Here is a 26783-nt window from a genome sequence, read left to right as displayed (position 1 = left end):
GGGAAAAACTCATTCTGATTAGCTGGGCCTGGCTCCCAAGTGGATGGGACTATGCTCTTCATGTTTCCTGGTTGATGGGAACTGTGTCAGAGGAAGGGGCTAAATAAAGGTTATTCCAGTGACCTAGAGTATGGATATGGGTTTTAAGTTGTCTTCTGCATTATGGAGACAATGATTTAAAACCTCACTTTTCCTTACTTACACTGAGTGTACCAAACATTAAGAACACCTTTCTAATATTGAGTTGCACCCCTCCTTTTGCCCTCAGAACAACCTCAATTTGTCAGGGCATGGACTCTACAAGGTGTTGAAAGCGTTCCACAGGGATGCTGGTCCATGTTGACGACAAAGCTTCCTACAGTTGTATCAAGTTGGCTAGATGTCCTTTGGTTGGTGGACCATTCTTGAAACTGTTGAGCCGGAAAAACCCAGCAGCGTTGCAGTTCTTGACACACTCAAACTGGTGCGCCTGGCACCAACTACCATACCCTGTTCAAAGGCATTTATATATTTTGTCTTACCTATTCACTCTCTGAATGGTACACATACACAGTCCATGTCTCAGTTGTCTCAAGGCTTAAAATTGTTTCTTTAACCTGTCTCCTCCCCTTCATCTACTCTTGAAGTGGATTTAAAAGGTGGCATCAATAAGGGATCATACATTTCATCTGGATTCACTTGGTCAGTCTATGTCATGGAAAGAGCAGGTGTTCTTAATGTTTTGTATACTCACTGTACATTACACTAAAATGGTGTGATCTGGACATTTTTCTTATGTCTTTCATGTCTGGAACTGGTTTAGCTGAATCAAATGCGGTATGATGACACATATTGTGTTTGTTTATCAGATAGTGCCAACTGACGTTGTTTATGACGGAGAGGATGAGAGCAGCCATGTAGGGGCCCAGGGGTGTGGCGTTTCTAGTTTTAGCCTAGGCTGTCAGTCCACTTTTCCCCAGTGGATGAAGTGGACGGAGGTTTGCCAGAGATGCTTGTTATCCTGTGCAGATCCGATTGCGCAGCAGCTTATTTTTAGCAGCACATTGACTGCATCCTGTTAACAGTATTCAGACAAACAGTCACCTCAAAGGAAGACGGCAGAGCACTTTGATGTAAACACAGATGTCCTTACTCCGGCCAGGCTAAAACAGTATATGTGTACTTCATGCTGATGTTTGTTCACAAACCTATGCCAAATGCCATTTATCATCTGTCCCACATGGGGATATCTGTGTTTTGTACCCTACTTAGTAATTACATCATAGCACTTAAAAGTTTGAAAGCTATTTTACATAGGTCAGTTTTATTTCACCTTTATTTATCCAGATACCACCCGTTAAGGTCAAGGTACTTATTTTACAAGGGAGACCTGGCCAAGCGGGCAGCTCCAGTAAAAGCAGTCATTATGAGGACCTGATACGGGGAGAGGTGAATGAAGAAGGGACCTGATTTAAAGCATTTACTTAGAGTTCATCTGACTGTGTCCTCAGAGACCTGCAATAACAACCACAAAGTGGCACGGTACATTCAGTCAATGCCACAAACTCAATCAGAAGCTTGGAATACATAAAATATTTAATTCTTAAAAGCTTCTGGAATACATCCTGAGATGAGCTAAATTGAGCCATTCACACTTTTTCTGTTACTTTGAGGATGGTGTTAGTCTATGTTCAGTAAGTGCTGAGTGAAAAAGTGAAAAATGAAAAATGAAGCACTTGTAGTCATTATTAGGGAAATGTCATGTGACAGATTCAAAGAAATAAGCAGAAAGAAGTTATGGCTCCCTCTGCTGGATATTACAATTGTACCATTCTCTTGCTACAGAACTTATTTTACATATGATTTATACTAAGTTTGTGTCTCTGTGTGCGTGTGTCTATGCATGTATGCGTCTATGCGTGTGTGTGGGCTGGTGGGTCTCTCTCCTCCCCAGAGTTGTTGGACACCAGAGCAGCGCGGCCCTTCTCCTTCTCCTTCAACACCAGTGACTACCGCATCCTGCTGATGGATCAGGACCAGGGCCGTCTCTACCTGGGCAGCCGGGAGTACCTGGTGGCCCTGGACATGCACAACGTCAACAAGGAGCCACTCATTGTAAGAAGAACACACATAAACCCAACTCTCCTTTATGAAAGTTTAATGTGGAGGTAAAATGTGGTAGTTTAATGTGGTAGTTTAAAGCGGTAGTTTAGTGTGGTAGTTTAATGTGGTAGTTTAATGTGGTCGTAAATGTGGTAGTTTAATGTGGTAATTTAATGTGGTAGTTTAATGTGGTAGTTTAATGTGGTAATACAATGTGATAGTTTAATGTGGTAGTAAAATGTGGTAGTTTAATGTGGTCATTTAATGTGGTAGTAAAATGTTGTAGTTTAATGGGGTAGTAAAATGTGGTAGTTTAATGTGGTAGTAAAATGTGGTAGTTTAATGTGGTAGTCAAATGTGGTAGTTTAATGTGGTAGTAAAATATGGTAGTATAATGTGAAAGTTTAATGTGGTAGTAAAATGTGGTAGTTTAATGGGGCAGTGAAATGTGGTAGTTTAATGTGGTCATTTAATGCGGTAGTAAAATGTCGTAGTTTAATGTGGTCGTTTAATGGGGTAGTAAAATGTGGTAGTTTAATGTGTAGTTTAATGTGGTAGTTTAATGTGGTAATTTAATGTGGTAGTAAGATGTGGAAGTTTAATGTACTAGTTTAATGGGGTAGTAAAATGTGGTAGTTTAATGTGGAAGTAAAATGTGGTAATTTAACGTGGTAGTAAAATGTGGTAATTTCATGTGGAAGTTAAATGTGGTAGTAAAATGTGGTAGTTTATGTGTAGTTTAATGTGGTAATTTAATGTGGTAGTAAAATGTGGTAGGTTGATGTGGTAGTTTAATGTGGTAGTAAAATGTGGTAGTTTAATGTGGTAGTAAAATGTGGTCGTTTAATGTGGTAGTAAAATGTGGTTGTAAAATATGGTAGTTTCATGTGGAAGTTAAATGTGGTAGTAAAATGTGGTAGTAAAATGTGGTAGTTTAATGTGGTAGTAAAATGTGGTAGTTTAATGTGAAAGTTTAATGTGGTAGTACAATGTGGTAGTTTAATGTGGTAGCAAAATGTGTTAGTTTAATGTGGTAATTTAATGTGGTAATTTAATGTGGTAGTAAAGAGACCTCAAGTAAAATGCTATTTTACTGTGTGTGGTATCATTTTTAGCTTTGTGGTCTTTCCCTGACAGATCCATTGGCCAGCCTCTGACAAGAGAAAAGGGGAGTGTCGGATGACAGGAAAAGGAGGACAGGTGAGAATAACTTGTCTTTGTGAAAGACCCCTGGCCTCTCTCCTTACAGGATGAACTAATGATGTCCCACTTTCATGGGTCTATTTCACAGTTTTGAAAGAGATAGCCTTGTTTTTTTCATTCAACAACAATTGATAACATTCCCATATCTGTGTACACACACCAGGGTGAGTGTGCAAATTTTGTGCGTATGATAGAGCCATGGAACCGCACCCACCTGTACACCTGTGGGACCGGAGCCTACCAACCCATCTGCACCTTCATCAACAGAGGCTGGAAGGCAGAGGTGAAAGGTTCAATATGCCCAAAATCATTCTAAATGACATTCAACTGCAGCATATCTGTGTATATTTAGGCCCAGCAGCCCGGATTACTAAACACTCTAGTACTCCAAACTAGGCCACAGATCTGAGCTCTATTTGTCTATATGCTTTTGTCATTTTATTACATTTGATCCTTATCTGGCTTTTCTGGTCCCTCTCTTTCCAGGATTATGTGTTCAGACTGGTTCCTGGATTTCTAGAATCAGGGAAGGGCAAATGTTCCTACGATCCTTTCCAGGAGAACATTGCTGCTCTTATCAGTACGTTTCACCTCACTTATGAATACACTTAGTAGACTTCCCAAAACCGAAAACAACAGGTCCTCTCACTTTCACTTTTTCCTAACCTCTCCTCTCCACCTCTTCCCTCCTCTCTCTCCTTCTCCTCTGCAGATGGGAATCTGTATGCAGGTGTTCATGTAGACTTCATGGGGACAGACCCAGCCCTCTTCAGGACCATGGGGGGCAGAACAGCAGTCAGGACAGAGCAGTATGACTCCAGGTGGCTCAATGGTGAGTTACTACACCTGAAAAAGAGCACCACTTTGTAAGGATGGACTCCGAAAGAGGTGTTGTTTTATGGTCCTTCTAGCCAGATACATATATAAGAATAATTGGCAAACTGCTGGTAATGAATTCTGAGAACAAATGCAAGTTTCTCTCTCTTTCATCACTCACACCTCTCTCTCTCTCTCTCTCTCTCTCTCTCTCTCTCTCTCTCTCTCTCTCTCAGAGCCTGTGTTTATTCAGATTCAACAGATACCTGACAGTGCAGAGAGGAATGATGACAAACTCTACTTCTTCTTCCGGGAGAAGAGTTTGGATGCAGGGGGAGGGTCCAGCCCCAGTGTCCTGGCCAGAGTGGGACGAGTGTGTCTGGTGAGAGTTCAAATGTTCATACACTCCTCCAGACATAAACATATTCTGAATGTCAGTCATAGTGGATCATTTATGGCTCAATGCTTAGAGGTAAAAATATGTATAATACCGTGATACACTTCCCTTAACTCTTTACCTTACCTTTATGTTACTTCCTTTCCTTTCCTTCTCTTCCCTCATCCCAGGATGACGAAGGGGGTCAGAAGTCCCTGGTCAACAGATGGACCAGCTTCCTGAAAGCCCGCCTCATCTGCTCTGTGATCGGAGAGGATGGGGTGGAGACCTCATTTGATGAACTGAGTGAGACAGACCTCAATGAAAGATTTACTAGATCATTAGTTATTATTAGTCTATAGGTCTGAGTCTCTCATCTGCAGGAAGGTAATTTTCTGTCTTCCAGGGGATGTTTTCATCCAGCCCACGCAAGATGAACGCAACCCTGTGATCTATGCCCTGTTCACTACTGCTGGGTAAGGTCACCATTATATCCTTCTTACATCACCTTTTATACTTCCCCTCTCTCCTCTTTCTCCATTCCCCTTCTGTCTATACCCTTCCTGTTGTCACTGCTTCATGGTTTTGTACTCTCATATAGCAGCTGTAGGTTTACCTCTCTCCTCTTTCTTCCACTTCCCTGGTTGATGCTTACTGGATTCCTCATTCTCTCTTTCTCCCTTCTTTCTCTCCCAGCTCTGTGTTCAAGGGTTCAGCAGTCTGCGTGTACTCCATGGCTGACATCCGCAACGTCTTCAATGGACCCTTCTCCCACAAACATGGTCATAACTACCAGTGGACAGTTTACACGGGCAAGATTCCCTACCCTCGCCCTGGCACAGTAGGTTTAGACCTGTTACTCACTGCAACCACTCAATACATTACACACAAATTCAAGTGATTCTCACCTCTGTCGATTCATACAATGTATTGCTTACTCTCTCTCTCTCTCTCTCTCTCTCTCTCTCTCTCGCTCGCTCTCTCTCTCTCTCTCTCTCTCGCTCTCTCTCTCTCTCTCTCTCTCTCTCTCTCTCTCTCTCTCTCTCTCTCTCTCTCTCTCTCTCTCTCTCTCTTCCAGTACACTTCTCCTTCCTCCCCCTCTACTCTGTACGCCTCCAGCCATGGCTGACCTTCTTCTGTCAACCCCTTCTCTCTCTCTCCCTCTCTTTCTCTTTTTGTTACTCAAAAATATACAACCCCTCTCTTACTCCCCCTAGTGTCCAGGAGGAACATTTACTCCAGGTATTCGTACCTCGAAGGACTTCTCAGACGAGGCAGTGAACTTTATGCGAGCCCATCCCCTCATGTACCACCCTGTGTACCCTATCCACCGTCGCCCCCTGGTGGTGAGGACTGGTGTGGACTACCGCTTCACAGCCCTGGTGGTGGACCAGGTGGACGCCGTAGACGGCCGATACGAGGTGCTCTTCCTGGGCACAGGTGAGAGGCTCTCCGTCCCAGGGCAATTGGCTGACTGAAGGACTTCATTGCTTGTTCGAATTTCACATTTTGTATTTTGTCCAAATTCTTGTTCCAGATCGTGGCACTGTCCAAAAGGTCATAGTTTTACCTAAGGATCCGAGCACCATGGAGGAGCTCACCCTGGAGGAAGTGGAGGTTTTCAGGGTATGCCTATAATGATTATCCAAATATTGTTTAAGTTATAGCAAAAGTCTCCAACCACTGTCCTTGGACATTCATTCAATGGTTGTGCTCTGTAGATCCTGATGTGAGACATTACATTTAATTACAGACACATGCTGCTGTCAAAACAATGAAGATATCATCTAAAAGGGTAATCTGAACTCTTGATTTCCTTTTATTTGTACCTTTTTGTAGGGGTTAGATAATCTTTACTATTGCAGATAGATTGTGGCTTCTATCAACGTAAATGTCTGCCTCATTTCCAATCCCCCAAACTCTCTCTTTGTTAATAAACAGGAAATACTAGAGAGATATTGTTGATACTGACCTCTTGTTTTCATTGTCATTATAGCAACAGCTGTATGTGTCATCAGAGGCGGGGCTAACTCAGGTGTCTCTCCACCGCTGTGGGGTGTACGGGAGGGCCTGCTCCGACTGCTGTCTGGCACGGGACCCTTACTGCGCCTGGGATGGGGAGAGCTGCTCCGCTTTCACCCCCGCCACCAAGAGGTCAGGACCACAACACACACCACAACACGTCATCTAGCAAATAACAGTGGAAGGGGTGTCATGATACATTATACGTCTTCTTTACTGTGTCTGTACTTGAACCCTGCTCTCTCTCTCTGTTACCCAGGAGGAGCCGAAGGCAGGATGTGAAACATGGAGATCCACTGCGACAGTGCAGGGGCTTCAATGCCAAAGGTTTGTCAAGACACTTTAATCTTCAGAATTCAGAGTGACACACATTAAAATCATGTAATCATTTAAAAAATGTGCAAGGAACTGGCATTTAAAATAATCTCCCTCCTCCCTCCTCCGAACATCTTCCCCTCCTTCAGTGGAAAAGCGTCTGAGAGAGACAGTCCAATTTGGTGTGGAGGGGAGCAGTACATTTCTGGAGTGTCAGTCTCGTTCTCCTCAGGCCACAGTCAAGTGGCTCTATCAAAGGGGAGGAAGAAGGAAAGTGGTAAGGAAGAACATACAGGTTTCTATTTCTGTTCTTTGAAAAGCAACCAGTATTATTCAAATACCAAATTCAGATCACATTTACACTGAGTATACTAAACATTAGGAACACCTTCCTAATATTGAGATGCACCACCGCCACCCCATTTCAACAGTTATGTTAAGTTGTCTAGATGTCTTTTGGTTGGTTGGTGGTCCATTCTTCAAACCCACAGGAAACTGTAGAGTGTGAAAAACCCAGCAGTGTTGCAGTTGCAGACAATTGTGACATGGATTGTGTATGTGTGCCATTCAGAGGATGAATGGGTAAGACAAAATATTTAAGTGCCTTGAAATGGGGTATGCTAGTAGGTGCCAGGCGCAACAGTTTGAGTGTGTCAAGAACTGCAACGCTGCCAGGTTTTTCACGCTCAACAGGACTCTACAAGGTGTCAAAAACGTTCCACAGGGATGCTGGCCCATGTCCACAGTTGTGTCAAGTTGGCTGGATGTCCTTTGGGTGGTGGACCATTCCTGATACACACGGGAAACTGTTGAGCCTGAAAAATCCAGCAGTGTTGCAGATCTTGACACAAACTGGTGTGCCTGGCACCTACCGTACCCCATTTAAAGGGACTTAAATATTTTGTCTTACCCATTCACCCTCTGAATGGCACCCATACACAATCCATGTCTCAATGCTTAAAAATCCTTATTTAACCTGTCTCCTCCCCTTCATCTACACTGTGGATTTAACAGATTTAAGTGACATCAATAAGGGATCATAGCTTTTCTCTGGATTCCCCTGGACAGTCTGTTATGGAAAGAGCAGGTGTTCTTAATGTTTGTACACTCAGTGTATATTGTAAGCTATTTTTTGGGGGGGGGAATTATATTATTTTGTACTAATATAATTGCTCACAGAGAGAGATTATTTTTCTCTCAAAAAGTTACGGGTCAAAATTTTTGCCACCCCTGTTTTCAATATCTTTCTATACTGCACCTCTCGAGGATAACTGCACTGAGATGTTTTTCAAAATGTTATGAGACTGGAGGGATCAAAGATGGATCTTAGATATTAGACCATTCCTTCATACAGAATCTTTCTAGATCCTTGATATCCGTTGTCTGCTCCTATGGACTGTGTGTATTAAGAATGGTTCACCAGCCAAAGGACATCCTGCCAACTTGACACAACTGTGGTGGAAAAAAGTACCCAATGGTCATACTTCACTAAAAGTAAAGATGCCTTCATAGAAAATTACTCCAATAAAATTGAAAGTCGCCCAGTAAAATACTACTTGAGCAAAAGTCTAAAAGTATTTGGTTTTAAGTATCAAAAGTAAATGTAATTGCTAAAATATACTTATGTTTCAAAAGTAAAAGTATAAATCGTTTAAAATTCCCTATATTAAGCAAACCAGACTGCACCATTTTATTGTTTTTAATTTAATTTACAGAGAGCCATGGGCACACTCAGACATCCTTTACCAACGATGCATGTGTTTAGTGAGTCCGCCAGATCAGAGGCAGTAAGGATGACATGGGATGTTCTCTTGATAAGTGTGTGAATTGGACCATTTTCCTGTCCTGCTAAGCATTCAAAATGTAATGATTAAAAGTTGTAAAAAATATAAATAGTAATGTAAAGTACTGTACAGATACCCCAATAAACTACTTAAGTAGTACTTTCAAGTATTTTTAGTTAAGTACACAACTGACTGTGGGAAGCATTGGAGTCAACATGGACCAGCATCCCTGTGGAAAGCTTTCGACACCTTGTAGAGATCATGCCCCGATTAATTGAGGTTGTTCTGAAGGCAAAAGGGAGGTGCAACTCAATATTAGGAAGGTGTTCTTAATGTTTTGTACTTTTTTAAATTTTAAATTTTAAATTTCACCTTTATTTAACCAGGTAGGCTAGTTGAGAACACCTTTATTTAACCAGGTAGGCTAGTTGAGAACACCTTTATTTAACCAGGTAGGCTAGTTGAGAACACCTTTATTTAACCAGGTAGGCTAGTTGAGAACAAGTTCTCATTTACAACTGCGACCTGTCCAAGATAAAGCATAGCAGTGTGAACAGACAAAACAGAGTTACACATGGAGTAAACAATTAACAAGTCAGTAACACAGTAGAAAAAAAGGGGGAGTCTATATACAATGTGTGCAAAAGGCATGAGGAGGTAGGCGAATAATTACAATTTTGCAGATTAATAACACTGGAGTGATAAATGATCAGATGGTCATGTACGGGTAGAGATATTGGTGTGCAAAAGAGCAGAAAAGTAAATAAATAAAAACAGTATGGGGATGAGGTAGGTAAAAATGGGTGGGCTATTTACCGATAGACTATGTACAGCTGCAGCGATCGGTTAACTGCTCAGAGAGCAGATGTTTGAAGTTGGTGAGGGAGATAAAAGTCTCCAACTTCAGCGATTTTTGCAATTCGTTCCAGTCACAGGCAGCAGAGAACTGGAACGAAAGGCGGCCAAATGAGGTGTTGGCTTTAGGGATGATCAGTGAGATACACCTGCTGGAGCGTGTGCTACGGATGGGTGTTGCCATCGTGACCAGTGAACTGAGATAAGGCGGAGCTTTACCTAGCATGGACTTGTAGATGACCTGGAGCCAGTGGGTCTGGCGACGAATATGTAGCGAGGGCCAGCCGACTAGAGCATACAAGTTGCAGTGGTGGGTGGTATAAGGTGCTTTAGTGACAAAACGGATGGCACTGTGATAAACTGCATCCAGTTTGCTGAGTAGAGTGTTGGAAGCAATTATGTAGATGACATCGCCGAAGTCGAGGATCGGTAGGATAGGCAGTTTTACTAGGGTAAGTTTGGCGGCGTGAGTGAAGGAGGCTTTGTTGCGGAATAGAAAGCCGATTCTTGATTTGATTTTCGATTGGAGATGTTTGATATGAGTCTGGAAGGAGAGTTTACAGTCTAGCCAGACACCTAGGTACTTATAGATGTCCACATATTCAAGGTCGGAACCATCCAGGGTGGTGATGCTGGTCAGGCGTGCGGGTGCAGGCAGCGAACGGTTGAAAAGCATGCATTTGGTTTTACTAGCGTTTAAGAGCAGTTGGAGGCCACGGAAGGAGTGTTGTATGGCATTGAAGCTTGTTTGGAGGTTAGATAGCACAGTGTCCAAGGACGGGCCGGAAGTATATAGAATGGTGTCGTCTGCGTAGAGGAAGGGAATCGCCCGCAGCAAGAGCAACATCATTGATATATACAGAGAAAAGAGTCGGCCCGAGGATTGAACCCTGTGGCACCCCCATAGAGACTGCCAGAGGACCGGACAGCATGCCCTCCGATTTGACACACTGAACTCTGTCTGCAAAGTAATTGGTGAACCAGGTAAGGCAGTCATCCGAAAAACCGAGGCTACTGAGTCTGCCGATAAGAATATGGTGATTGACAGAGTCGAAAGCCTTGGCAAGGTCGATGAAGACGGCTGCACAGTACTGTCTTTTATCGATGGCGGTTATGATATTGTTTAGTACCTTGAGCGTGGCTGAGGTGCACCCGTGACCGGCTCGGAAACGCGATTGCACAGCGGAGAAGGTACGGTGGGATTCGAGATGGTCAGTGACCTGTTTGTTGACTTGGCTTTCGAAGACCTTAGATAGGCAGGGCAGGATGGATATAGGTCTGTAACAGTTTGGGTCCAGGGTGTCTCCCCCTTTGAAGAGGGGGGATGACTGCGGCAGCTTTCCAATCCTTGGGGATCTCAGACGATATGAAAGAGAGGTTGAACAGGCTGGTAATAGGGGTTGCGACAATGGCGGCGGATAGTTTCAGAAATAGAGGGTCCAGATTGTCAAGCCCAGCTGATTTGTACAGGTCCAGGTTTTGCAGCTCTTTCAGAACATCTGCTATCTGGATTTGGGTAAAGGAGAACCTGGAGAGGCTTGAGCGAGTAGCTGCGGGGGGGGGGGGGGGGGGGGGGGGGGGAGCTGTTGGCTGAGGTTGGAGTAGCCAGGCGGAAGGCATGGCCAGCTGTTGAGAAATGCTTGTTGAAGTTTTCGATAATCATGGATTTATCGGTGGTGACCGTGTTACCTAGCCTCAGTGCAGTGGGCAGCTGGGAGGAGGTGCTCTTGTTCTCCATGGACTTCACAGTGTCCCAGAACTTTTTGGAGTTGGAGCTACAGGATGCAAACTTCTGCCTGAAGAAGCTGGCCTTAGCTTTCCTGACTGATTGCGTGTATTGGTTCCTGACTTCCCTGAACAGTTGCATATCGCGGGGACTATTCGATGCTATTGCAGTCCGCCACAGGATATTTTTGTGCTGGTCGAGGGCAGTCAGGTCTGGAGTGAACCAAGGGCTGTATCTGTTCTTAGTTCTGCATTTTTTGAACGGAGCATGCTTATCTAAAATGGTGAGGAAGTTACTTTTAAAGAATGACCAGGCATCCTCAACTGACGGGATGAGGTCAATGTCCTTCCAGGATACCCGGGCCAGGTCGATTAGAAAGGCCTGCTCACAGAAGTGTTTTAGGGAGCGTTTGACAGTGATGAGGGGTGGTCGTTTGACTGCGGCTCCGTAGCGGATACAGGCAATGAGGCAGTGATCGCTGAGATCCTGGTTGAAGACAGCAGAGGTGTATTTGGAGGGCCAGTTGGTCAGGATGACGTCTATGAGGGTGCCCTTGTTTACAGATTTAAGGTTGTACCTGGTGGGTTCCTTGATGATTTGTGTGAGATTGAGGGCATCTAGCTTAGATTGTAGGACTGCCGAGGTGTTAAGCATATCCCCAACTCTGAAGCTAGATGGGGGGCGATCAATTCACAAATGGTGTCCAGGGCACAGCTGGGAGCTGAGGGGGGTCGGTAGCAGGCGGCAACAGTGAGAGACTTATTTCTGGAGAGAGTAATTTTCAAAATTAGTAGTTCGAACTGTTTGGGTATGGACCTGGAAAGTATGACAGAACTTTGCAGGCTCTCTCTGCAGTAAACTGCAACTCCTCCCCCTTTGGCAGTTCTATCTTGACGGAAAATGTTATAGTTGGGTATGGAAATCTCAGAATTTTTGGTGGCCTTCCTGAGCCAGGATTCAGACACGGCAAGGACATCAGGGTTAGCAGAGTGTGCTAAAGCGGTGAGTAAAGCAAACTTAGGGAGGAGGCTTCTGATGTTGACAAGCATGAAACCAAGGCTTTTTCGATCACAGAAGTCAACAAATGAGGGTGCCTGGGGACATGCAGGGCCTGGGTTTACCTCCACATCACCCGCGGAACAGAGGAGGAGTAGAATGAGGAGGGTGCGGCTAAAGGCTATCAAAACTGGTCGCATAGAGCGTTGGGGACAGAGAATAAAAGGAGCAGATTTCTGGGCATGGTAGAATATATTCAGGGCATAATGCGCAGACAGGGGTATGGTGGGGTGCGGGTACAGTGGAGGTAAGCCCAGGCACTGGGTGATGATGAGAGAGGTTGTATCTCTGGACATGCTGGTTGTAATGGGTGAGGTCACCGCATGTGTGGGAGGTGGGACAAAGGAGGTATCAGAGGTATGAAGAGTGGAACTAGGGGCTCCATTGTAAACTAAAACAATGATAACTAACCTGAACAACAGTATACAAGGCATATTGACATTTGAGAGAGACATACAGCGAGGCATACAGTAATCACAGGTGTTGAATTGGGAGAGCTAGCTAAAACAGTAGCTAAAACAGTAGGTGAGACAACAACAGCTAATCAGCTAGCACAACAACAGCAGGTAAAATGGCGATGACTAGGCAGGGAGGGTCTGATTAACTACACACAGAGCCTGAGTGCAGCTGGGGCCAACAGATAAAACATAAACAAGCAGAATGGAGTACCGTGATTAATGGACAGTCCAGCATGCATCAGCTATGTAGCCAAGTGATCAGTGTCCAGGGGGCAGCGGTGGATGGGGCAGGGAAGCTGGACTGGCGAGTATTATCCAGGTAAGGTAAAAGCCGCTAGCAGTGGCTAACAATGACTAAATAGCTTGTAGCTAGTTAGCTTCTGGAGGTTCTTGAGTGTGTTCTAAAAATAAAAAATAATAGCGATTCCGTATCACATTGGGTGAGGCAGGTTACCGGAAGGTATAAACAAATTAAAAATCGAAAAGAGATTGAAAGTAAATATGGGTCCAGTGAGTGTTTGGGACGCGGAGATTCAGAGGGTTAGCAGGCCTGTGCTAACAAGCTAACAGTTAGTAGGCCGGGGCTAAACAAGGTAGCAGTTAGCGGACCGGGGCTAAACAAGGTAGCAGTTAGCGGACCGGGGCTAAACAAGCTAGCAGTTAGCAGGCCGAATTAGCAAGCAAGGAGATAGCAAGGGCTAGAAAGTTAGCCTTTGGGGGGCGTCGCGATGGGGTGAGTCTGTTTATGCCTCTTCATGCAGTGACATCGATAGACCGGTCGTGGGTCCGGATATTGTAGCCCAGGAGTATGCTTCGGTGGTAGCACAGGAGCTCTGGCCGGGCTAGCTTCAAGCTAAGTGGGTGGAAACGCTAGCCAGGAGTAATCATCCGGGGTTGCGGTTAGCTAGTTAGCTAGTTGTGAAGATCCAGCTGAAAATGTTCAGTTTACGGTGGGAATCCGGGGATTAAAAAAATATATATATATAGGTCCGTTATGCTCTGGTTAGAGTCGCGTTGTTCGAACTGGCGAGAGCTTTCCGAGCTAAAGGTTAGCTGATGACCGGTTAGCTGAAGACCGCTAGCAATGGTTTGTTGACTGATACCTGGTAGTTAGCTGGCTAGCTTCAGTTGAGGGGATCCGAAGTAAATATAAGTACTTTAGAGAAAAATAGCTACATTGGGTGAGGCGGGTTGCAGGAGAGTATTTAGAAGTTGAGGTTTAGCAAAATGTTTTAAAAGATATGCGAAGAAAAATATGTTAAAAAAACGATATATACGATATATACAAGGGACACGACAAGACGTCCGACTGCTACACCATCTTGGTTACCACTCCGTGTATATCAACAAGTAATGGAAAATATCTATAAAGCAATAGCCGTTCACTTTTGAAATACAAATGAGGCACATTTGGACCTTGTTCACACCTTCACTACCATAACACTCTCTCTCCCCCTCACTACAATAACACTCTCTCCCCCTCACTACCATAACACTCTCTCTCCCCCTCACTACAATAACACTCTCTCTCCCCCTCACTACCATAACACTCTCTCTCCCCCTCACTACCATAACACTCTCTCTCCCCCTCACTACCATAACACTCTCTCTCCCCCTCACTACAATAACACTCTCTCCCCCTCACTACAATAACACTCTCTCCCCCTCACTACCATAACACTCTCTCTCCCCCTCACTACCATAACACTCTCTCTCCCCCTCACTACAATAACACTCTCTCTCCCCCTCACTACCATAACACTCTCTCTCCCCCTCACTACAATAACACTCTCTCTCCCCCTCACTACAATAACACTCTCTCTCCCCCTCACTACAATAACACTCTCTCTCCCCCTCACTACAATAACACTCTCTCTCCCCCTCACTACAATAACACTCTCTCTCCCCCTCACTACCATAACACTCTCTCCCCCTCACTACCATAACACTCTCTCTCCCCCTCACTACCATAACACTCTCTCTCCCCCTCACTACAATAACACTCTCTCTCCCCCTCACTACCATAACACTCTCTCCCCCTCACTACCATAACACTCTCTCCCCCTCACTAACATAACACTCTCTCTACCTCACTACCACAACACTCTCTCTCCTCCTCACTACCACTCTCTCTCCCCCACACTACCATAACACTCTCTCTCCCCCCTCACTACCATAACACTCCCTCTCCCTCACTATCATAACACACTCTCTCTCTCTCACTACCATAACACTCTCTCTACCTCACTACCATAACACTCTCTCTACCTCACTACCATAACACTCTCTCTCCCTCACTATCATAACACTCTCTCTCTCCCTCACACCATAACACTCTCTCCCCCTCACTACCATAACACTCTCTCCCCCTCACTACCATAACACTCTCTCCCCCTCACTACCATAACACTCCCTCTCCCTCACTATCATAACACACACTCTCTCTCTCTCACTACCATAACACTCTCTCTACCTCACTACCATAACACTCTCTCTACCTCACTACCATAACACACTCTCTCCCCCTCGCTACTATAACACTCTCTCCCCCTCACTACCATAACACTCCCTCTCCCTCACTATCATTACACACTCTCTCCCCCTCACCACCATAACACTCTCTCTACCTCACTACCATAACACTCCCTCTCCCTCACTATCATTACACACTCTCTCCCCCTCACCACCATAACACTCTCTCTACCTCACTACCATAACACTCTCCCTGCCACTCACTACCATAACACTCTCTCTCCCCCCTCACTACCATAACACTCCCTCTCCCCCCTCACTACCATAAAACTCTCCCTGCCACTCACTACCATAACACTCTCTCTCCCCCGTCACTACCATAACACTCTCTCTCCCCCTCACCACCATAACACTCCCTCTCCCCCCTCACTACCATAACACTCTCCCCCTCACCACCATGACACTCCCTCTCCCCCCTCACTACCATAACACTCTCTCCCCCTCACCACCATAACACTCTCTCTCCCCCCTCACTACCATAACACTATCATTACACACTCTCTCCCCCTCACCACCATAAAACTCTCTCCCCCTCACTATCATAACACTCTCCCTCTCCCTCACTATCATTACACACTCTCTCCCCCTCACCAGCATAACACTCTCTCTACCTCACTACCATAACACTCTCCCTGCCACTCACTACCATAACACTCTCTCTCCCCCCTCACTACCATAACACTCCCTCTCCCCCCTCACTACCATAAAACTCTCCCTGCCACTCACTACCATAACACTCCCTCTCCCCCCTCACTACCATAACACTCTCTCCCCCTCACCACCATAACACTCTCTCCCCCCTCACTATCATAACACTCTCTCCCCCTCACCACCATAACACTCTCTCTCCCCCCTACCCCTCAGCTCAACCGGGACAGAGAGTATCTGAAGACACCCCAGGGAATCCTTCTGAAGTCTCTCAGCCAATCAGACGCCGGTCTGTACCATTGCCTGTCCACGGAGAACAACTTCAAACACACGGTGGCCCGTGTGGCGCTGCGCATCCTGGACCGAGACATCGTGGTGGCCCTCACCTCCCCTGACGATGACCCCATGACCTCCAACAGCCCTCCCAATGGGCGGGGGGGACAACATGACGCTCAGCAGCCGAAGCACCTCCCAACCCTCCCTCTCACAGACACCACATCCCAGCCAGAAATCAAGTTGATCCACCAGTACTGTCAGTCTTACTGGGAGCAGCTAGGGCTCAAGCAGCAGAAGCCCAAACGCACCTCCAGGAGACACACAGAGAGCCAGGAAACCCAAGGCAGATAGAGGACTGGACTTCTCCAACACTAGCCAGCCAGAAGACTCCACATGATAGACTAGAGATCCATGTTTGACACCAAACATGAGCTTTGTCTCCCTTTGTATGGTGGTGGTGACACCCTCACACAACCCAGTATCTCAGTATAGAAATGTAATATATTGATATGTGTATATATCATATGATAATAATAGATCTGTGGTTTATTCATGTATAATAATTAAAAAGCGTTTGTCTTTGCATTCTTTATTCAGTTTGGAAATGTGTACATCTTATTGTTCAACGTTGAGAAATAGTAATTGTATGGTATGATGTATGTATTTGTCTACTAAAACCATCTGTGATGTCGTAATTGTGGTGACTCTTGCGCTCTCTAACGCCTTTGTGACCTATGTTTGTTTATATTTGCACAAAACACACAATATCTACATGTAGAAGATTAAGACGGGAAATCATATGTGTGCATAATATTAGTTATAATACTACATTCCAGTAATATCAAATATTTGAATGGGAACAGGTAGAAAGAAGACTGTGTGTAGAAGACCTCACCATCTTTTATAATGATATTGAGCAACATACTGTAATGTAATGTACATACTCAGCATGAGTCCTACACTGGAAACGTTCAAACGACAGATATAAAAATATATGTTATCCCATCTAACCTCCTCTGTCCTACGCTCTGTTGATTTATTTAACCTTTGGGCCTTTCACACAATCCTTATCTGTAGCATTCTTCAGGTGTACATTTTCCATGTGTAAGGGCTAGATTCAATCCATAGCGCTGAAGATCCGCACTACGGCGCAATTAACATTTAAAGGCATTGTTCCAGCATTCACGGTAAGATAAAAATCTGCGGTAGAGCATGGATCTTCAGCGCTGCAGACTGAATCTAGGCCTAAATCTAACTGGATCAACCTAACTTTGAAGTCCATGGTTACAGAGTGGAAAATGATAGAGTACGGAATGCACTTATCAGTCGTCCCATTCATCATCATCTTCATCATCATACCCTCCTTCTTCATCACCTTCATCTGAAACAGAAGAGAGGAATGAATATCTGTTATGCAGAGATTCATTTTAAGATTCAAGAGGACAAGCCACAATGCATTTGTTTTAATTTACACATTTGTAGAATGAATGAATGAAAGATTAGGATGAGAAGGTGCTCACCAGAGGAGTGAATGACTTTACTCCTCTTCTGCATGACCATCATCAGAGCTCCTACGATACCCTCTGAGTCTTCCTGGGCAGGCGGAGGTGGCTCAGGACTGTCTGTGACCTGGGACACACAAAAGGTCAAAGGTCAATGATAATGTAAACTGAAATATGTAGACTTCAATCTCACTGACAAAGACAATTTTGTATTTGAACAAGTTGGGTTTACGTTTTTGAGCTTCCTTCCCAGGCGGATCTGATCCAGCAGAGCTCCTCTTCCACCTCCACCTCCACCTCCACCTCCACCTCCACCTCCACCTCCACCTGAAGATGCAGGAGCAGGTGGTGGGGGACCTTTACAGGGGGGAGGAGGAGGAGGAAAGTCTCCAGAGCTCTGGGCTGGGGGAGGCGGGGGAGGAGGAGGTGGAGGAGGTGCTGGGCCTCCTCGACTGGGGGTGGATGGAGCAGGAGGAGGAGGTGCAGGCATGGAGAGATGGTGACCAGGGGGAGGGGGAGGTGGAAGAGAACTATGGGACACAGAGGGTGGAGGTGGTGGGAGTCCACCTCGGCCGCCTAACAGGGGTGGAGGTGGCAGGGCTCCACGTGAAGGAGGGGGCTGGGAGGGGGGCGGGCCACGCCCTGGCTGTCCTGGGACAGGGGGCAGGGGGCCAGAGCGACCTCCCCGTGGAGGAGGAGGGGCAGGAGGGGAGGAACAGCTCCCTGGTACTGGGGGGAGAGGACCCTGCCTACCAGGCGGAGGGTGAGGAGGCCCTATATGAAATGGGATGAAAAAACAGAAACATTTTGGATTACAAAAATCGTTTGATTTACATTTAGTAATAAAATTATATAACAGAGTACACCAGAACAGTAGCCTACAGTGAAGTACAATTCAATACATCCACTGAAGTGATGATGAACTTTAGACCAGTAGACAGACACTCAGAATGACACTCACCAGTGTTCATGGCCTTTTTGACTGCCTCCATGCCGCCTGAGTTCTCAATGACTTGTTGGATGAGTTGGGAGGTCTCCTCATCCTTCAACTCAGCCTCACTGATCCCAGCACAGGACAGCAGCTTCTTCAGGTCAGGGTCCAGGTTGTTGGGGTCCCAGCCCACATGACTCACATGTCTGAGGAGGGGAGGAGAGAGAGGAAGAGGAAAATACACCTGAATGAGTGGCACGATTGGATACAATCCTGGATTTGTAAATTAAGCAAATTGAGGACAAACAATTTTATGACAAGTTTTTATTGAGTTAAATGTGTTGTGATAGATTATGAAGGCTTTATTTAACTGCCTGCTTATATGTGTGCACTTTAGTATCCACTCACTTGAACCCACTGGGTGCTCCAATGTCTGCTTTGGAGAGTTTACTGCTCTTCTTCTTGTCCTTTTTCTTGTCCTTCTTTCCCTTACTGACAAAGGCAGGGGCAGGTACAGGTGTGACGGAGCGGTAGCGTGAAGCCTGGATGTCTGGGTTCTGGATGTCCATGGTGACCATGGAGGGAGAAGTGGGACTGCCAGGTCCTGCTTTACAATGGAAGTGTACATGTATAAGTCACACTATATGTCTCTCTTGGGTAAAGATATCTTGTCAGAGATGTGTAGTGTATATGTTTACAGTTTAGATATTGGGTCAGTTAGTTATTGTGCCTGAGGTAGATATATACTACTGTTCAACAGTTTGGGGTCACTTAGAAATGTATTTTTCTTTTAAAGAAAATATAATTTTTTGTCCATTAAAATAACATAAAATTGATCAGAAATACAGTGTAGACATTGTTAATGTTGTAAATGACTATTGTAGCTGGAAACAGCAGATTATTTTATGGAATATCTACATAGGCGTACAGAGGCCCATTATCAGCAACCAACACTCCTGTGTTCCAATGGCACGTTGTGTTAGCTAATCCAAGTTTATCATTTTAAAAGGCTAATTGATTACTAGAAAACACTTTTGCAATTATGTTAACACAGCTGAAAACTGTTGTGCTGATTAACGAAGCAATAAAACTGGCATTCTTTAGACGAGTTGAGTATCTGGAGCATCAGCATTTGTGGGTTCGATTACGGCTCAAAATGGACAGAAACAAAGACCTTTCTTCTGAAACTCGTCAGTCTATTCTTGAAATGAAGGCTATTCCAAATTGCCAAGAAACTGAAAATCTCAAACAATGCTGTGTACTTCTCCCTTCACAGAACAGCACAAACTGGCCCTAACCAGAATAGAAAGAGGAGTGGGAGGCCCCGGTGCACAACTGAGCAAGAGGACAATTACATTAGAGTGTCTAGTTTGAGAAACAGACACCTCACAAGTCCTCAACTGGCAGCTTCGTTAAATAGTACCCACAGCTACAATAGTCATTTACAACATTAACAATGTCTACACTGTATTTCTGATCAATTTGATGTTATTTTAATGGAGAAAAAATGTGCTTTTCTTTTAAAAAAAATATAGAGATTTCTAAGTGACCCCAAACTTTTGAACGGTATATATTTAGTAATTTTTCTATTTAACCTTTATTTAAGTCAGTTAAGATCAAATTATTATTCACAATGACGGCTTACACCAGCCAAACCCTAACCAGGACAAGGCAATTGTGAGCTGCACTATGGGACTCCCGATCAAGGCCAGTTGTGATACAGGCTGGGAACGAACCACGGTCTGTAGTGACGCCTCTAGCACTGCGATACAGTGTGTTAGACCGCTGCGCCACTTGGGAGCCCAGGTATAACACATTCAATGGAATGAGGGATACTCACCTTTACCAGGAAGTGGAGGTCGTCCCCCTCCGTCTGTAAGTAAAACACACATAATTAGTTCAGGGAGAATACAAGGGTTATTTTGGGATTACTTCAGATAAGGGCCTCAGTGTAAATCAGTCTTACCACTGGAAGGCAGGGGGCGATGTTTCTTCTCTGACACTGTGAGAGGGAAGGAAGGAGGAACAAGAGGATGCCAGTTGAGATCATATCTACACATCTTCACCACAACCTTTACTTTGAAATGCCACAGCTACTCTCCATGGAACCACACATTACAATATCTGTTATGTTTTCCAGTGTCAGAGATATATTAGTTCAAATACAGTGCATTAGGAAAGTATTCAGACCCCTTCACTTTTTCCATATTTTGTTATGTTACAGCCTTATACTAAAATTGATGAAATACTTTTTTTCCCTCATCAATCTGCACACAATACCCCATCATGACAAAGTGAAAACAGTTTTTTTGAAATTGAGCTCAGGTGCATCCTGTTTCCATTGATCATCCTTGAGATGTTTCTACAACTTGATTGGAGTCCACCTGTGGTAAATTCAATTGATTGGACATAATTTGAAAAGGCACACACCTGTCTATATAAGGTCCCACAGTTGACAGTGCATGTCAGAGCAGAAACCAAGCCATGAGGTCGAATTAATTGTCTATAGAGCTCCGAGACAGGACTGTGTCGAGGCACAGATTTGGGGAAGGGTACCAAAACATTTCTGCAGCGTTGAAGGTCCCCAAGATCACAGTGGCCTCCATCATTCTGAAATGGAAGAAGTTTGGAACCATCAAGACTCTTCCTAGAGCTGGCCGCCCGGCCAAACTGAGCAATCGGGGGAGAAAGGCCTTGGTCAGCGAGGTGACCAAGAACCCGATGGTCACTCTGACAGAGGCGGCAGGGTAGCCTAGTGGTTAGAGCGTTGGACTAGTAACCGGAAGGTTGTCAGTTCAAACCCCCGAGCTGACAAGGTACAAATCTGTCGTTCTGCCCCTGAACAGGCAGTTAACCCACTGTTCCCAGGCCGTCATTGAAAATAAGAATGTGTTCTTAACTGACTTGCCTAGTTAAATAAAGGTTAAATTAAAATAAAATAAAAAAAATAGTCTGATGAAACCAAGATTGAACTCTTTGGCCTGAATGCCAAGCATCACGTCTGGAGGAAACCAGGCACCGCTCATCACTTGGCCAATACCATCCCTACGGTGAAGCATGGTTGTGGTAGCATCATGCTGTGGGAATGTTTTTCAGCGGCAGGGACTGGGAGACTAGGATCAAGGGAATAATAAACAGAGCAAAGTACAGAGAGATCCTTGATGAATACCTGTTCCAGAGCGCTCAGGACCTCAGACTGGGGCGAAGGTTGACCTTCCAACAGGACAACGGCCCTAAGCACACAGCCAAGACAATGCAGGAGTGGCTTCGGGACAAGTCTCTGAATGTCCTTGTGTAGCCCAGCCAGAGCATGAAAATGGAGAGACCTGAAAATAGCTGTGCAGTGACACTCCCCATCCAACCTGACAGAGCTTGAGAGGATCTGCAGACAGTAATGGGAGAAACTCCCCAAATACAGGTGTGCCAAGCTTGTAGCGTCATACCCAATAAGACTCAGGACTGTAATCGCTGCCAAAGGTGCTTCAAAAAAGTACTGAGTGAAGGGTCTGAATACTTGTGTAAATGTATATTTCATCAAAAAAAACTGTTTTTGCATTGTCACTATGGGGTGTAGGTCTATGAGGATGTAGGTCTAAATACTTCCCGAATGCACTGTATGACTCAAATACAAACATCACCCCACTGGGCACACACTGGTTGAATCAACGTTGTTCACACATCATTTCAATGAAATTACATTGAACCAACATGGACTAGACGTTGAATTGATGTCTGTGCCCAGTGGGACAGTTCACCCGTAACCAACATGGAGAACATAGTAGCCTAATATACAGTCTGATGTCATGTCAATCCTATACCAAAAAACTCAACACAATTTTCTGTCTTTAATTCTATAACAAATGACCCTGACCTTGACGGTTTCTCTGGTTGATCTTCTCATCAACTGCACTAAGGAAGGTTTCAGCCTCCTGTTCATCTGCAAAGTTCAGCCCCACTTGGCAGTCCTGCATTGGATTGGAGAGAAACATTTGGATAAGCTCATGAAAAGACAAAAGTAAAATCACTCATCTTAGGATTTACAGTCAAGCCATCATCATGAGTATCCAGGGCATATTAATGTAGAGGAAGATACGCTTGCTTACATCTGCAGCGAAGGTATGGAAGAATGGCCGGGCACAGTGATAGACCATTTGGTTATAGAGCTCCTGCTCCCAGATCAGCTGTCCTTTCTGGGAAAAGCCAACTGTTAATATAACTGAAAGGCCAACACTTCTTCAACTCATATCTTCATGGGAAACCTCTCAACAGTGGATCAACAAATGGTCCTTTTCTAGGCTGGGTTATTGTATATGCACTTTGTGACGTCTGTTGATGTAAAAATGGCTTTATAACTACATTTGATTGATTGATTAATATTTTCCATCATTGTGACTGACAGTGTATGTTCCTGTTACCTTGACATCGAAGAGGCGTATGAAGTAGGAACGGCGATGGTTGTCCTTGACGAAGCAGGCCACCCCAGTTTGCTGCAGGCTCCAGCAGGTGGGACTGTGGGGCAGGGCCATGTACAGCTGTGCTACGGTAGTGGCCAGGGACTACACACACACACACACATGTGCACACGCGGGACATTTAATTATACTGAACATAAATATAAACGCAACATGCAACAATTTCTGAGATTTTACTGAGTTACAGTTCATATAAGGAAATCAGTCAAATGAAATAAATTCATTAGGTCCTAATCTGTGGATTTCACAGGACTGGGAATACAGATATGCATCTGTTGGTCATAGATACCGTGGATCAGAAAACCAGTCAGTATCTGAAGTGACCACAATTTGCCTCATGCAGAGCGATACATCTCCTTCACATAGAGATGATCAAGCTGTTGATTGTGGCCTGTGGAATGTTGTCCCACTCCTCTTCAATGGCTGTGCGAAGTTGCTGGATATTGGCAGAACTACAACATGCTGTCATAGACGTTGATCCAGAGCATCCCAAACATGCTCAATGGAGGACATGTCTGGTGAGTATGCAGGCCATGGATGAACTGGGACATTTTCAGCTTCCAGGAATTGTGTACAGATCCTTGCGACATGGAGCCGTGCATTATCATGCCGAAACATGAGGTGATGGCGGCGGATGAATGGCATGACAATAGGCCTCAGGATCTCGTCACGGTATCTCTGTGCATTCAAATTGCCATTGATAAAATGCAATTGTGTTTGTTGTCCGTAGATTATGCCTGCTCATACCGTAACCCCACCGCCACCATGGGGCACTCTGTTCACAACGTTGACATCAGCAAACCGCTTGCCCTCACAATGCCATACACGCGGTTGGATGTACTGTGTAATAATCAGCTTCTTGATATGCCACTCCTGTCAGATGGATGGATTATCTTGGCAAAGTAGAAATGCTCACCAACGGATGTAAACAAAAATGCAAAAAACATTTTTTTTGTGCATATGGAATATTTCTGGGAACTTTTATTTCTGTTCATGAAACATGGGACCAACACTTGACAGGTGGCTTTTATATTTTTGTTCAGTGTAGTTTATATGTATGTTGGCTCTAGATAAGTGCACATCAGAAAAGTGCAAACTCTATTCAAGTGAATTCAAATACATACTTGTTCTACTTACTGTAGATAGTGTGTGTGTGTGTGCTCAGGTTAAGTTCAAACATTTAGGACAATCGGAAGTCTTTATCCAGAATGGACTGTACCAGTCCAACGGAAAGTGTCTGACATCTGTCAGACCTAAGTTACCTGTGATGAGTGCTTTAAGCAGCAGGTACTCAGTGGTTTGGAAAGTTCTTGGGTAGTTTTCATAGCAAAGACCTGTCCCCAATAATGACATCACATTCTCTGTGGTGGGAATAATATTTTGTTAGACTTGTCAACTACCACTGCAGACTTAGGCCTACCTCAGAAACCAGGAAGTTGGTATGTCAAAAGAAAGCAGACTGCACATACACTGAGCATACAAAACATTAAGAACACCTTTCTAATGCCTTCAGAACATCCTAAAAGTGTCAGGGCATGGACTCTACAAGGTGTCGAAAGCATTCCACAGGGATGCTGGCCCATGTTGACTCCAATGATTCCCACAGTTGTGTCAAGTTGGCTGGATGTCCTTATGAAGGTGGACCATTCTTGATACACACAGGGAACTGTTGAGCGTGAAAAACCCGGCAGCGTTGCAGTTCTTTACACAAACCGGTGTGCCTGGCACCTACTACCATACCCCGTTCAAAGGCACTTAAATCTTTTGTCTTGCCCATTCACCCTCTGAATGGCACACGTACAAAATCCATGTCTCAATTGTCTCAAGGCTTAAAAATCATTCTTTAACCTGTTTCCTCCCCTTTACCTACACTGATTGAAATGAATTTAACAAGTGACATCAATAAGGGATCAAAGCTTTCACCTGGTCAGTCTGTCATGGAGCAGGTGTTCTCAGTGGTGGAAAAAGTACATTTTCATACTTGAGTAAAAGTAAAATACTGAAAATGACAAGTAAAAGTGAAAGTCACCGAGTGAAATACTACTTGAGTAAAAGTCTACAAGTATTTGGTTGTAAATGTACTTAATTCTCATTAGTAAAAGTATAAATGATTTAAAATGTCTTATTTTAAGCAAAACAGATGACACGATTTTTTTGTTTTTTACATTTACAGATAGTCAGGGGCACAATTCAACACTCAGACACAATTAATAAACAGTGAGACTGCCAGATCAGAGGCAGTAGGGATGACCGGGGATGTTCTCTTGATAAGTGCGTAAATTAGACAATTTTCCTGTCCAGCTAAGCATTCCAAATGTAATGAGTACTTTTGGGTATCAGGGAAAACATAAGGAGTAAAAAGTACATTAATTTATTTTGGTAAAAGTAAAAGTAGTCAAAAATAAAAATAGTAAAGTAAAATACAGATACCCATAAAAGCTACTTAAGTACTACTTTAAAGTATTTTTACTTTGGGGCTCTCAGGTGGCGCAGTGGTCTAAGGCACTGCATCTCAGTGATAGAGGTGTCACTACAGACACCCTGGCTTGAATCCAGGCTGTATCACACCTGGTCATGATTGGGAGTCCCTTAGGGTGGTGCACAATTGGCCCAGCGTTGGCTGGTGTAGGCCGTCAGTGTAAATAAGAATTTGTTCTTAACTGACTTGCCTAGTTAAATACAGGTCAAAATGAAACACTTTACACCACTGGGTGTTCTTAATGTTTTGTACACTGAGTGTACAAACTGCTGCCTCTAATTCTGTTACCAGAGGAAGTGGTTTACACCACAATTTCCTGTCATTCACTCATGCCCGTTTAATAGTCATTGTGTAGAGACTATTGGTGTACATGCAAAATGTTTAATTGTTTGAATTTCTAACAATAGATATTACTTTTAAAGTTGCCAAATATCTAGATGACATCTAATGAAATTGCCATGCACTAAATAAAACACATCAGAGCCACAGTTGAAGGGGTTAATTCAGTCATTTATATAAAAGTGAAACAATAATGATGAGACTGAAGCAGTGGCAACCATACATTTGCCCAATCATATCTTACTGTATACATGGACCTTGTTAATAAAAGGCCATATTTAAAACACAGAATATGCCAGAATAACCTTTATTTATTTGGTTGCTATTTAACACTTAGACATGTGCTACTACCGCACCAACCTGCCTAAAATACACCTACATACCAAATAGCCACACACCATCCAACCAGGTCTCCTCCATGCCAAACATCAACCAGATAGTTTCCTACATAGGCCTACCAAGTACCTACCATCCAAACACCAAGTCTCCTAGTCTACATACCAACCATCCCCTCCCCTCCCTCATCCCCAGGAAAGACTTACAGCACACCTCCTCCCCAGCAGGTCTTCCAGCCTCTCATTCTCCTGTGGGCTCAGCAGAGAGCTGGGACTGTACTCCTGAACTCCTTTAGACTTAGATCCCCGACTCATAGTCCCCTCTCAGAATATCTACTTAGTATCAAAACTGAGCTGAGCATTGACGTGCCTCTGTCCTCTTCCTCAAACAGGCACTGACTGTTAGAATAACAAGTTGAAATGGTGCAGATGGTTTCTCTTCTGCCTTCTACAATGTGTTACATGCACACCAAGATTCAGAGCAGGAAATGGACAACCACAATTTTATTCCCCCTTTCTCTCGCTCATAATGCTGATCATGGTTGAGTGGTGTTACTTATATTTCATGGTCTGACT

General features: G+C 44.3%; 2 protein-coding genes across 5 annotated transcripts in view; one reads left to right on the top strand and one right to left on the bottom strand.

Annotated features, from left to right (window-relative positions):
• LOC109908153 (semaphorin-3F-like) overlaps positions 1-17159 on the top strand; it is a 21347-nt gene extending 4188 nt beyond the window's left edge. For all 3 annotated transcript variants that reach the window (XM_020506673.2, XM_020506672.2, XM_020506669.2), the window contains 16 exons: positions 1934-2094; positions 3220-3282; positions 3449-3568; positions 3772-3865; positions 3998-4117; positions 4338-4483; positions 4669-4783; positions 4884-4953; positions 5174-5318; positions 5695-5917; positions 6015-6103; positions 6231-6272; positions 6474-6631; positions 6759-6826; positions 6964-7091; positions 16090-17159. In XM_020506673.2, the coding sequence (XP_020362262.1) occupies positions 1934-2094; positions 3220-3282; positions 3449-3568; positions 3772-3865; positions 3998-4117; positions 4338-4483; positions 4669-4783; positions 4884-4953; positions 5174-5318; positions 5695-5917; positions 6015-6103; positions 6231-6272; positions 6474-6631; positions 6759-6826; positions 6964-7091; positions 16090-16500 (2153 nt within the window). In that variant the 3' untranslated portion in view covers positions 16501-17159. The remainder of the gene's footprint in view (positions 1-1933; positions 2095-3219; positions 3283-3448; positions 3569-3771; positions 3866-3997; positions 4118-4337; positions 4484-4668; positions 4784-4883; positions 4954-5173; positions 5319-5694; positions 5918-6014; positions 6104-6230; positions 6273-6473; positions 6632-6758; positions 6827-6963; positions 7092-16089) is intronic.
• On the bottom strand, positions 16723-26647 carry LOC109908154 (wiskott-Aldrich syndrome protein). Of its 2 annotated transcripts, none has more exons than XM_020506674.2 (11): positions 26415-26646; positions 22998-23138; positions 22686-22772; positions 22454-22547; positions 20549-20584; positions 20423-20455; positions 18991-19189; positions 18613-18788; positions 17884-18425; positions 17670-17778; positions 16723-17530 (listed from the first exon to the last, which is right to left on the bottom strand). In XM_020506674.2, exons 1-11 carry the CDS (start codon positions 26520-26522, stop codon positions 17472-17474), a joined length of 1584 nt encoding a protein of 527 aa, XP_020362263.1. In that variant the 5' UTR covers positions 26523-26646; the 3' UTR covers positions 16723-17471. The 2 variants fall into 2 exon arrangements, with proteins under 2 accessions (XP_020362263.1, XP_020362264.1); XM_020506675.2 differs by having other exon boundaries at positions 16752-17530; positions 18991-19186; positions 26415-26647.
• Between the last annotated feature and the right edge of the window lie 136 nt (positions 26648-26783).

The sequence above is a fragment of the Oncorhynchus kisutch genome, linkage group LG17 (assembly GCF_002021735.2).
Source record: "Oncorhynchus kisutch isolate 150728-3 linkage group LG17, Okis_V2, whole genome shotgun sequence".
In the NCBI taxonomy this organism is placed as follows: Eukaryota; Metazoa; Chordata; class Actinopteri; order Salmoniformes; family Salmonidae; genus Oncorhynchus; species Oncorhynchus kisutch.
This window is presented reverse-complemented; position numbering and strand designations above follow the sequence as displayed.

Bases quoted from the DNA above. Each gene is read 5' to 3' on its own strand.
- LOC109908154 (XM_020506674.2), bottom strand. From the start codon at position 26,522: ATGAGTCGGGGATCTAAGTCTAAAGGAGTTCAGGAGTACAGTCCCAGC. The intron at 18,426-18,612 runs GTGAGTGTCATT...CATTTCATATAG, and splicing joins CAAAAAGGCCATGAACACTG to GGCCTCCTCACCCTCCGCCT. The intron at 17,779-17,883 runs GTAAACCCAACT...TGTGTGTCCCAG, and splicing joins TGGGAAGGAAGCTCAAAAAC to GTCACAGACAGTCCTGAGCC.